This window comes from Trachurus japonicus, chromosome 9 (assembly GCF_045865225.1).
Source record: "Trachurus japonicus isolate A0001 chromosome 9, Traja_1.0".
Lineage (NCBI taxonomy): Eukaryota > Metazoa > Chordata > Actinopteri > Carangiformes > Carangidae > Trachurus > Trachurus japonicus.
In genome coordinates, this window is record NC_140915.1 from 18,692,248 (window position 1) to 18,705,007 (window position 12,760).

Sequence of the window (12,760 nt, forward strand, 5' to 3'; positions counted from 1 at the left end):
AAGAGTAGCTGTTCAGATATATCTAAAGCCTGTAAGTCCCAGACTGTATTAAAAAGCAGCTAAACCTGTGATGGCCTCTGAAGGCTGTAATTACAGATGACTGAGAGAACAACCGAGAGACAACATCTGAGAGAACAACCAATGAGGATGAAGAGCAGTTTCATGTCATTAATGCCATATGCACCTGTCAATATACTGTATAGCCTAATCCACTGATGTCATATAATGGGGCCAAAAGTCTGAGACCCATTTTCCAGAATGCAAAGACATATAAGAAAAACATATATAAGCATCTAGAATTTTTATTTTTAGGTGAATTCAATAAACTTGCACATTAAATTACAAACATTTTGGTGTGATCTGTTTATATCACAAAAAGCAATTCTGCGGATATTTATACATTTACATATTAAATTCCACTTTGAATATTTCATAATAGGCCTATATTATAGTAATATATAGTAATAGTAGTATAGTATAGTAAGCTTGTGAAGATACAAAATCTATTAGCTTCTTCCACATGGTCCTCACCTGCAGCACGGTGGACTTGTGATTTTAGACAATACATTTTTTTTCAGGGCAAACCTGATTATTATAATTTTCTTTCTCTCAATACATGATTAGCTCAACACAAAACATATGCAAGTAAAGGTATACAGACTCAAATACAACAACATTGAATACATACATACAACAAACTTACAATTACTGCATATCAAACAAAGTAAAGAATAAATAGGGTAGAGCAAAAATAGCTACATAGAAAATAGTTCAAATTAAAACATTAAGATAGGAGTAAGAAATATGAGGTTTATAAGTAAATGTTGAATCTTAAAAAACAAAAAACAAAAGTAACATTTCGTAACTGAAGCTAAAAACCACAAATAACATTGATTTACAGTCCATAATAAATCTAGCGAGCAAACCTGATAATCTTCTTCTCAACAGGTGGGTGACGTCACGTGGGGGGCGGGGCTGACAGAGTGGTTTGTGCGGGTGCGCACAGGTGATGCCAGTATCGCCTCAGCGGCTCGGGGAGAGAAGTATGGGGAAACTTCAGGAGTTCGAGATCGAGTTTGACAAAAACAAAGTGGTCTACAGCCCCGGAGAGTCCATCTCTGGAACCGTGACCATCAAGGTGGGCCAGGCGCTGCCGTGCAAAGGTGAGAGTCCGACAACAGACGCAATTATTTCCTGCAGCCAGGTGGAAAATTGTCGAAACCGCCTAACAAGGAAGTGACGGACAACAAGAGCAACTGCTCCACTTTGGAGAGTGTTTTTCAGTTTGGACTCTCTGTGTCTCTTGTGTTTATGACCTTTAAACTAACATCAAATGGCAATGTAAATTATTTCTACCTCACCTGGTTTATCAAGTACTTTATTGGGCTATAATATGTTTAATTCAGCCTCTAATGCGTTTTAATGCGACCTCATGGGAATGCTGGGTGTTTTTCCCTGTTGTATTACAATGGTCTTGGAGACAGAGATGTCTCCAAGATGTTTGAGTCACATGATCATAGTTATATCACACACCGACATTGTCAAAGCCAAATGATTTAGAATTAAAATTAGTATTAAATCATTATATTCAATCGACCTTTCTTTATTGTGAGGGGCCTCCCTCGTTTTCACTGATGCAGTGATGACATAAACATGGATACTTAGATGTATTCACAATAAAAGCAATTACATTGAGAAACAAATGTATTTCTAAATCGTTCAAGTGTTATCAATAAATCCATATTTGAAGACATTGCCCTGAGAAGCATGTATAGTGTAATCCATTCATGAGAGCAGGTATGATATGGTCTGATTCACTTAACTTCACTTTAGATGATACAACTAGAAAAATATATAATTTTCAAGACATTGAGCCGTCATTTGTAAGGTTGAGTATTTTCTTCATTAATTGTTTGGTTTGTGAAACACCAGAGAACAGTGAGAAATGCCCAGAGCAATAGAATACATTTATAAAATGAGTCAAAGTAGAAAAACCTTCTAACATCTAAAAAACCTGGAACAAATTGTTTACTTTACAAAGAAACACAATAATAGTTAAGATTTTTTTTTTAATCACATACTCTCCCTGGTACCATCTATCAGTGTTGACATTTAAAACAACTGAATGAAATGAAGTTGAATTGACCAGTAGATCTGAGCCCTACATTATGAGATGAGTTATGTGAAAACCTAACCCTAACCTCAGCTTTTGTTATTACAAAACATTAAATACATTTGTGCAAATTTCATGGAGGGAAATCTACACACTTGTTTACTGTGACAAGTGACAACTCATTAAATATAAACCAGTGTCAGGGAAAAAAAGGCATGGTCCCTAAAATACAAACACACCCTTTTTTTCCCACATTGTTTCCATTACACCATTTAAATATCTTTTTTGTTGTGAGGATTAACGTCACTAAACTCTAAACAACAATGCAGCATAAATCCCTCCTCAGTGAGCATAATTAAGATTTGCAGATTTTGAAGTGTGAACCTACTGTAACTTAAAGGCCCAGTTATTATCAGTGATCATCATCACTCATTAGCACGTTTTGCCCTAATTATGAAGTGTTAACTAGGCTTTCTCTGTGCGGTCATTCATAAGTGTCCGCCCTCTGTGTGTCTGTGTGTGTTGTGCGTGCATACGTGTGTGAAGGAGTTTCTGTTTGAAAGCTCGCCAGGCCTCCAGTCTGTTTACATTCCTCCCCAGGTAGAGCTGGTCAGACTGTCAGCTTCACGTCGCCACCCACCAGGAAACACACTCTGTAAATCAGTGATCGATTGTGAAGTGGGTTGGGCCACGAGTTTAGGGACATTTATCTCGGCAAATATTGACACCTAATTAAAATCTGGCATGTTTGAAGTTGCCGGCCGCCGTTCCTCTCAAGATATGATGCCTAGTTTCTGAAAGACATATTCTGCACCTAATAGTAACTTTTATCAATAATAGCCTAATAAATATCTATCTATTTAGATAGATTTCTGCACCTAATAGTAATTTTTTATCAGTAATAATAAATATAAATATCCATCTAAAGATTTTTTATATAATCTGTCAGCAAAAATCTTCAACATTAATGGTTCACAATTTGCTTCTCTGTATGATAGAAAAGTTTAGAGATTTAAAAATATCAAAAAGTGCTATGAATCATAGCAATATGCACAGTCTGGTCGTCTGTAATAGAGCGGCTGCTGCTGAGTCATGATCACAGTGCAGGATTTTCTTGAACGTTTGTTGACAAGCTCGCCTGGGTAAACTAGAGTTCAGGCAGTACTTTCTTCAGTAACAGAACTGCAGGAGTGCAGGGTTTCCTAATAGCCACTTCTCTTCTGTCTCTTTCTCTGGGCTTCAAGTTTAACACACTTGTGCTTGACTGACTGAGTGATGAAGTTACACCTCCGGTTGGATAAATGCCACATGACAAAGTAATCAGGTCACACCATTTGTCAGCAGGCCAAGTGTCAGTAATCGTTACTCTTCTTTAAAAAAAAAAAAAAAAAATGATGTAGTGCCAACTTGGCTGGTTTGTTACGAGATGAAGCAACTTCTCAGGCTTCTTTAACTTATCTCTGTGTGACAACAGGAACAGAACATTTTTAAGTGAGAATGCTTTTTGATGTCCTACATATTAAAAACGTTCTTATGTACCGTATTCTCGCCTGCAGCCATCAAAGTGAACTGCAATGGCTTCTGTGGCATCACCAGCAAGGTGAACGACACCGCATGGACAATGGAGGAGCAGTACTTCAACAGCACCATCTCAGTTGCAGACAAAGGTGAGCATTCAGACACCTGGGACGCTAACTACAGAACTGATCTGAAGGGTTTTATCTGTCCCTTATTCACTATCAGATGGATGATGACTTACCGTGACACAACCAGCTCAGTGCAGTCACAGATTATCGTCACTGGCGTTAAATACTTCCTCCCCTGGGAGGAGAGGTCACAATATACAAAATGAAAATACTGGCTATGGCCACATTGAGGAGAATTAACTGCTAAAAAAAGACTGAACGGTTAATAGTGTAGTAGTGAAGCTTCTGTTTTCTCTCCAGAGGTAATGTTGCCGGTCGGAAAACGGCAGAGCGATTGTCACTGTTTCCATTACTGAATGTTATCTCTGTCTGTGTCTGTCATACAGGAACCCTGACACAGGGAGAACACACTTTTCCCTTCAAGTTTCTCATACCAGGTAAGAGCTCTGAGTGATGGGATGAACCCCTGTCACTGCGCATTCTTTCCTATGTGAGAGTGTGTTTTGTCCTCACATTTCACCACTTGACAGACGTGTCCTGGCAGGATGATATTTACTCTACTTCTGTTCAGTCCAGCAGCACCGAGGTCGTGACTTCCATCCCGTCATTCACTGGGGCTTATTAGTTTTGTGTGAAACATTGCAGTGATTTCCGGGCTGATGAACAGAGATGAACACTCTCACACTCTCACATTCACACCTATCGGCAATTTAGAGTCGTCCATTAGCCTGCCGTGCTTGTTTGCTGTGGTTGGACTATGGGAGGAAACCAGAGAACCCACACAGGCACAGGGAAAACATGCAAACTCCGTCCAGGAAGGCCTCACTTAAACATTTGACTTACAGTAGCTATAGTTTAAAGGAGCTGTATGTGGGTTTTGCTTTTGCTACACAGCAGGGGAAAGGCAAGTTTATTGGTATAGCCCATTTTTACAAACAGTTTGTCTCAAAGGACTTAACAACAGCCTCTGCCCTTAGACCCTCACATCGACTGAGGAAAAACTCCCAAGAAAACTCCTGATTTTATTTTCAGTTCCGCTTTTGGCTTCCAAAAATGAAGAAAATGCCATAAAATCAAGAGATATAAAGACTGAGAAAAATTATTACCTTTACAACCTTATTGAGAAATATGTTTTGGATGTTGGCTCTCTACACCATATTTGTTCTGCTCTGTTTGGGTAAACGCAACATACACTACATAACACATCTATGACTGCAGCTCTTTCCAAGAGTTTTAAGTGAAAAACATTTAATCCTTACACTAATGGTGGCTTCATTGGCAATACCAACACTTACACATGGTTACTTTAAAGCAGCTACAATGAAAATCTTCATACTAAAATGGATTCACTGGAAGGAACCCAGAGAAAGTTATCAAGAGCCCCCGAGTGCTGCAGAACATGTAGCTCATTAGCTCATTGTTCAGCTATGCTATAGCCTATGCTATGGCTTTGTTTTGCGTTCACCTTTATTATCTCTAACCTTTTTTAATCCAGATATCATGCTATATTACCATTAACAAAATGCTTCATTATGTGCTTGTGATAAAAAGTGAGCCTGAACAGTGTGTGTGATTTATAGACGGCACTACATACTGTACTATTGACAAACATAAATTACATAACACAACAGAGTCTACATCTATCCAGCAATACCAGCTCTCCCTTGAATGTCAATCTGGCTCTTATTTTCATAGTTTTGGCCCTCATTGGTTTGCTGTACACCCCAAGTCTGATAGTTGAGGTTGTAAACAAATACCCAGGCCACTGAAACTTATCTGGAAGCAACAAAGGCTTTTGATTTATGATAATTCGACTACTTTGCTTGTGTTTCGTCACGTGTCTGACGTTGTAATGATGCCAGCATGTTGTATTGTAAAGGGATTCCTGAATTGTGTTTTATTCTTCGAGGGCAGCTCATCCTGTCTCTCATTACCTGCCCAAACATTTCTGCCACACTTCATTATCATGCGCTGTTAACGTGTAAGATGAGAAAACAACTTGTGTTTAGCCTTTGTGCAGCCGGTCACCTGCTGTTAAGCCTCTTCAACAGTGAGAGGAACAACTCCACAGAAACTCAAAACCAGCCCGACCGGTCTTTTTCCTGCTGTGACTCTGTCTTTTGAAATGTGCCTGCAGGTTACTCAGGCTTTTTTCACGTATTGTTTTCATGTTTACATTACAACACTAGAGAATTGCTTATTTGTCAGGTCATGGAATAGAAACATTTCTCTACATCCACATACATCTACTATTCTGTATTTGCTGTGTGATAAGACTAATACAAGTTTGATCTCTCCCCCGCAGCCACTGCCCCAACGTCTTTTGAAGGAAACTATGGTCGGATTATATACAGAGTGAGGGCTTTTATTGACACGCCACGATTTGCCAAAGACTACAACAAAGAGAAAGCTTTTTACCTGCTAAGCCCTCTAAACCTGAATGAAGTGCCAGACATATGGGTAAGGCAATGATTACATAATGTGTATTGTTAGCTCCTGACTGACTGGATGAAGGTCATGTTGTTCTTAAGGGTATGGATATTTAATTTAGAACAGCAATATGTGACAAATAAAAAACCTGTTCCACGATAAGGAGCTGTAAGGAACAGGGGGGTGAATCACACAATGTACAGAGCATGACTGCTGAGTCACCGTCACCGTCTGAGAGTGAACCACTATGGGGGATGTGGCCACATACAGTATGAACCAGCTTGTTGCCTCGGGCCAAGTTCGTTAAGTTGTTCCTGAGGCAAGGCTAAATACCAGAAGTGGTAGTAGTATCCTCTTGTTGGAGACACTGACTTTGGTCTGTTTACACTGAGACACTTGAATTTTACCTGTATTAAACGTGGGTTTAGAAAAGTTCTTTATAAATAAAGATGATTATTATATATATTTTGCATGATATAAGGACATAAGCAACACAACAAATGGCAAAATTAGATACAAATTGCTAAAAACTGCTAAAAGAAAAAAGAAAAGACAGCATCTGTTGCCCATACAGGATATTTAACATTTCATATACGGAGGAAAAGACGGTCTTGACTCTTGATATATAAAAGTTATGTGTTTTGTGTCAGTCTTATAAACCGAGATGTGTTGATGCTTCCCCCTCTCCCCGCAGGGAACCTGTACATCTGCAGTCACCCAGCAGTTCACCTACATGCTGGTGAAAACGGGCACAGTTGTCCTGAAGGCCCAGTCTGACATGAAGGGCTACACACCGGGCCAGATCATCCAGCTGACGGTCGATATCCACAACCAGTCTGGGAAGAACACAGGCAACATGGCAGCCAGCCTGGTGCAGGTATGTACAATAGAGTGAGCCACGAGCCACACACATTTATCACCCCCTGGTTATTATACAATAGGCCTAGTATATTATCGTGTTACATTACCAGCACATTTTTTAATTCACCATGATAGTCAGATTATTTCAAATATGAATATTCCCAAACATGACCAATCCATAAAACAGTCACACACACAGCATACACAGGTCATCATCATTTGACAGTGTCTTATTTTCAGTTGAGGCCCAACATTTGTTAAGTACAGTTCATGAATATCCATGTCCACATGTTCACAGAGAGTGACCTACGAGATGAAGAAACCCACCCATGATATGAGAACCATAGCAGAGGTGGAGGGAGGTGTGGTAAAGGCCGGCAAGGAGGTGCAGTGGAAGGAGCAGATCATCATTCCTCCTCTTCCTCAGTCCTCCCTTGCTGGCTGTGAGCTGATAAAGATCGAATATTATGTTAAAGTAAGTTATGTTTATTACCTTATACTATATTACATTATATTAACTATATTTTCTTTTGTCTTTGATTCTGTTTGCTTTCAACTGTGCACCCCCTCACGTCTATGTGACTTAATACTTATATAATAATTAATTCAACATTTTGGCAAATTCGCCCATTACCATAATCCCTATAGTCTTAAATAGGTTCATTACCTTTAATTGTCGGTGCATGTTGTTTTTAGATCGGCGGGGCAGAGACGTGAGCTGCTCAGCTAACGCAACAGAGGCGCACGGTACTTTTGCTTTTCCCTCATCAAATACACAATCCAACAACTCCAATGTAGTTTCGTCTCTGCATTTGTCTCGAAAACAACTCTGTCTCGTAATATTACATTATTATTTCATAGCGTGGTGAATGTGCAGGTCACAACTTGTCCACGAGTGCATCCTGGAGCTGTTGGATTGTGTATTTGATGAGTTTGGCTATGACTTATGGCAGTAGGCGAATTTGCCAAAATGTTGAACTATCCCTTTAACATATTGGCCTCAGAGCTTGCTTTACTTTTATTGCAAATTTTGCTTCACTAGATGAGAATTAAACACAGGATACATTTGTGGGTATTAACACTGTCACTTGACATCACCAACCTTAACTTCTGATTTAACAGGTCAGTCTGAAATCTCCAGACGTCATGTTGACATTACCCATCCATATTGGAAATGTGTCGCTGGACAAAAAGCGGAAACCGTCCAAAAAAACAAGTCCCTCTACCTCTGCTGTAGCTGAGGGTACGCCAGCAGCCTCACCCTCTGCGTCTGCTCCTGCGTCCGCACCTCCTCCTGATGCCTCCACCTCCGCCACCGCTCCCATGCCAACAGCTCGCCCTGCCCCAAAACCTGCTCCCCGTCCCACCCCTCGATCCAGGATGTCGTCCCACAATGCCCCCAGTGCTCCTCCAGCTGACTACGATCAGGGAGCAGCGGGTGGGAGTCCAATGAATGACGGCTTCTCCAACAAGCGGCAGTCTCAGCTGGTGTCGCCTCATGCCTTCAGCTATGCTCCTGGCCTCTTTTTCCCCCAGAACCAGCAGCCCAACGGGCCTGGCACCGGACCGTCTGGGCCTACGTTTGGTGGGTCCCCTGGGGGCTCATTACCTTATGCACCTGAGCATGGTACTAGCTCATCAGCACCACACATCCTGCCTCCAGACTATGGTACTTCATCTTATCCTCAAGGTTAGTTGGCATTCACTCATTCTGTCTAGACTCTGGTCATGACAGTAAAGTTTCACTGGTTTTAAAACCGAACTGCATTAAACACCAGATCAGATTCTACAAGATCCCAAGATGGACAAAATCCAGCATTTATAGAGAGAACAGAGTCACACATGATAATGCCTCCTCCTCTTTAAAAGATACAGCCTTTACAACCTAATGCAACCCAATACGTCAGCTCTGCAATAACTTGTACCACTATGAAGCTTGTCACCTCTATTGACACAGAATAATAGATGAGTTAAGTCCTTTGCATGTAAATGAGTTGGGCAAAAATATTAGAAACCCTGTGTAACAGAATCCCATGAGACACCCCAGGAGTGTTAGTGACAGATAAGGAAGAACCTGTAGGCTCATGAATTAGCATTATATTGCTCAGGTGCAGTCCACATTCATTGAGTGTTTTGATGGTTCTACACTGTCTATAATTGCCTCTAGTGTCTAAACGTGTGCAGACAAAAAATGAAAATTGAACTGAATTATTCAGTTAGTTTGGGCCTGTACCATTTGAAAATGCAAACGTATGCTATTTGTGCTATTGCTCAAATAAATAACTCATAATGATGTATAATGAAAAAGTATTCAAGTCATTTTCTCATGGGCAAGTAGTTTCCACACATCTGCATGCATGTTTATAATTTTTCTGCATTATGACAACTGATCTCTGAGCTTCGGAAGCTGAGTCGGGCTCCGTGTGACAAGCATGCTTGTCTATAGCTAACCACTGGACAATGGCAGAAACCATAGACCGATGTGTTTCAAGCTGGCTTCCAGAGATGATAGCCTCCTGTGGCCACAAGGGGGCAGTAACTAACATGATGGATGCAAAAGGGAAACATCAGATCCTGGGACTGAAATGTGTTCTGAAATGAGGGGAGAGATTTCACTTCCTCTTTGGTATTGTTCCTAGTGGTTGCCCAAGGATGTCCGTTGCCTCACAATGGTTTGGTCCACTGCCTGCTACGTGCTCCCACTCACCACCCCAGTACGAGTGGTTGTGAGTGAAAAGGGACATACAATTGTTTTTCAGTGCTTGAAAATACAGACATACTGGCTACCCCACCTGACTGATGTTCAGTCTATGTGCAGCCTTGAAGGAAATCCTGCAGAAATTACTTTTTAGGGCTGAAAAAGGCAATTTGGTCAATCCAACTTAGTAAGAAAAATAAGTGAATAAATGCAGTATGTAGAATGACTCAAGTCTTCATTTCATTGAAATGTCACTGATGGATATTTCATATTAAAAATGCATTAGGGAGGCCCAGTGTGCAGAGCTCCCAGGAAAAGTTTGAATCTGAGGCAACTTGATTGTGCTTTATTCAACTTTTCTTGGATGAACATAACCTGGATGACTAAGAGTCTTCACAGACATTTCACAAGAAATAATACACTTGGCATCCACAATTCAAGATCAAGCTCAGTGAAGCTGGGTGGTCTAAGTATAGCCAGACTAAGTGATAGAGGCTGATGCAGCCCTCTGAGACATTAGCTATCATCACCACTTTAGGGTTTCATGCAAGCAGACAGCCACTCGCCAAACTTGTGGCTGTGGTTGTCTTACGCTCTGAAAGTGAACAGTGTGTTATTTAACAGTGTTCGTATACTAACTACTAATATTGTGTCTGTTACAGAGGCTCCTCCCACATACGATGAGAGCTGCAACACATGAAATCTATGGACCACCACCAAGAAGATTATCAGTTAACTTCCATATCAGTTCAGCAATTCATCTACCATGTGGATGAATTTTCAAAATAAGTGCCCTGTCATTTTCTCAAGTTAGAACTAACTTGGACAAAATGATTATGAGATAAAAGAAACCTAATGTGACCTTGGCTAGTAGAATAGTTATTTTTGTCCTTAACTCCCAGATTTTATGTAAGTTTCAAGTTCCTCTACATGTACTGTATGAGAATCTGCATTTTGAATTGAAACAAATGTGAATTGACCTTGGACACTGCTGCCCAGTGAACAAGTAGCTTAACTAACCGAATCAGGAGTTATTCAAACTTGCCACCAGTCAATGCTGTCTTTTTCTAAAAAATATCTATCTTTTAATCTTTTGTTTTAAGCACTTTGAATGAGAGGCGAGAGAAGAGGGAGAATTGTTGTCTGTTCTTCATACAGGAGTTAAGTTTTTAGTTGTAGATTATTTATAAGTAATTGACATCTGTGATGTCAAATTTGAAAATTCCATCTATGAATCCCGGTGTTAAACATCTCATTTAGATTTTGGTGAAATATCTCTTTTTGTTTCCAAAGCCAAATAAGAAATAAAGCTGTGGGATTTTTATTGAAAATATGTGAAATCATCTTTCATTTTAATACTGGAGAGAAGAAGTTGTTCTGAAGGATATTTTTTATTTGCCTTTGAGCAGGAGTTTCCTAATTTGAGGTATTACCCACAAATTGCTTTTACATGCTTTCTACCTTTTAGATTTGTGCGGCTGTAGTGCAGAGATTTCTGCCATTTTTGATTATTTGTTTGTTACTTTCATGTCCTTAAACTGTGTTGAAATGACTGTAGACTTACTTTCAGAAGTGGTGTTGTAGTTACATTGTTCTCCGTCTACTGAATCTGTGTTTGTCCTGTTCATGACATCATGCCCATCTGATTTATGTAACAATAACCACATCAGGTATTTGAGATTCTTGATGCTGTTCACATCAACCGTTTTAATCAGAGTTATGTAACCACATTTAATTTAGATTTTTGATCAAGTTAAATCTATCAAACAGGTAGAGACACGTGTATTTATTGTTTTGAGTGTTTTTGAATCACTGTTTGGATTCCAATAAATCAGCCTGTATTTTTTGTAGAATGTTCAAGTTTGTGTTTTTCAATACGTCAGAAATAAATACAAATGCAATCTCTCTATATTTGTTTCAAATATTCAATGTGTGCCTTTTGCCCCACATACGTTTTCATAAAACAGTAGGCCCCTACTTAGATTTATTTCAATATGTCTACAGACTGAAAACCTTTCAGTCTGTTGTGTTTGGCAGAGCAGAGTGTTACTCTTACCCTGTAGCCTACATCATAAAGGTTTTAGCCATAGTTGAAGGTTTACGTGTAGAGTATTATTCAAATCAGTCACTTTTCCCTGTGAATTTTAGCCTTATGTAAAATATTAATAGGGAAATCTGAATTCTTTTGTTAACAAAGATCCTAAATTTGACTGTTGTTAGTCACATCTGGCAACACTATCCAGTCTGTGGCCAGCTCCAGAAGTACTGTGCTGATTCACAGTGAAAGAACAAATATCCCAAGCGTTTAATATCATTTTCACACAACACACTTATTCACATAACACGGAAGCCCACCAATGTGACGTGCATTAACTCAAAATATGTTGTTCTTGAGATAATTTCTGTTTATATCGACTCTGGATGTTTTTCTTTTATGACACTGGCAGAAATAGGCTTCCATATAGTAGTAGACAAGTGTTTTTGTTTTTGTTTTGGCACAATACAATATATACAAAGATAGAAAATGTTGAACCAGCTTCCAAGACAAAGGGGAAAACAAAACACAGAATACAACAAAAATAAAATAATGTGAGGGTCTTATTCAAGAAGGGTAAACAAGTCCAGTAAAGAAAAGAGTTTCTGGGCATTTTTGTTTTTCATGTAATATGCCTACAAGGATTTTTTTGTATAGCTTTAGTTCATTCTTCCATCCGTTTATGTGGGGCTTCACCTTGAGGTATTTGCATCTATGAATAAAATGTTTTCCAAGTGTAATTAAATTGATCAGCAAGAAGTCGAGGTTCTTCTCCTTTAGCTGCACTCCAACTTTAATAGACATCCAGGTCAAAGGGCGCTGACAAGTCAAGTGAGCTGTGGGGTTTCATGATTCCGTCAACACGTGAACGCAGCACGCGGCGCGCGCCTTTACGTCGTGCTTTGCTATGCGGGCGAGGGCGGAAGTGGAAACTCTCGTCTTCCTGTTCATCCCTTCTCATCCTCTTTTTTTCTCGT

At 39.7% G+C, this 12,760-nt stretch overlaps 1 protein-coding gene across 1 annotated transcript; it reads left to right on the plus strand.

Moving 5' to 3' along the window:
- Window positions 1-1,014: 1,014 nt before the first annotated feature.
- Window positions 1,015-11,671, plus strand: arrdc1a (arrestin domain containing 1a). The gene is made up of 8 exons (XM_085786358.1): window positions 1,015-1,163; window positions 3,670-3,780; window positions 4,146-4,196; window positions 6,065-6,219; window positions 6,884-7,066; window positions 7,349-7,525; window positions 8,173-8,740; window positions 10,411-11,671. Exons 1-8 carry the CDS (start codon window positions 1,046-1,048, stop codon window positions 10,446-10,448), a joined length of 1,401 nt encoding a protein of 466 aa, XP_085642484.1. The 5' UTR covers window positions 1,015-1,045; the 3' UTR covers window positions 10,449-11,671.
- The last annotated feature ends 1,089 nt before the right edge of the window (window positions 11,672-12,760 follow it).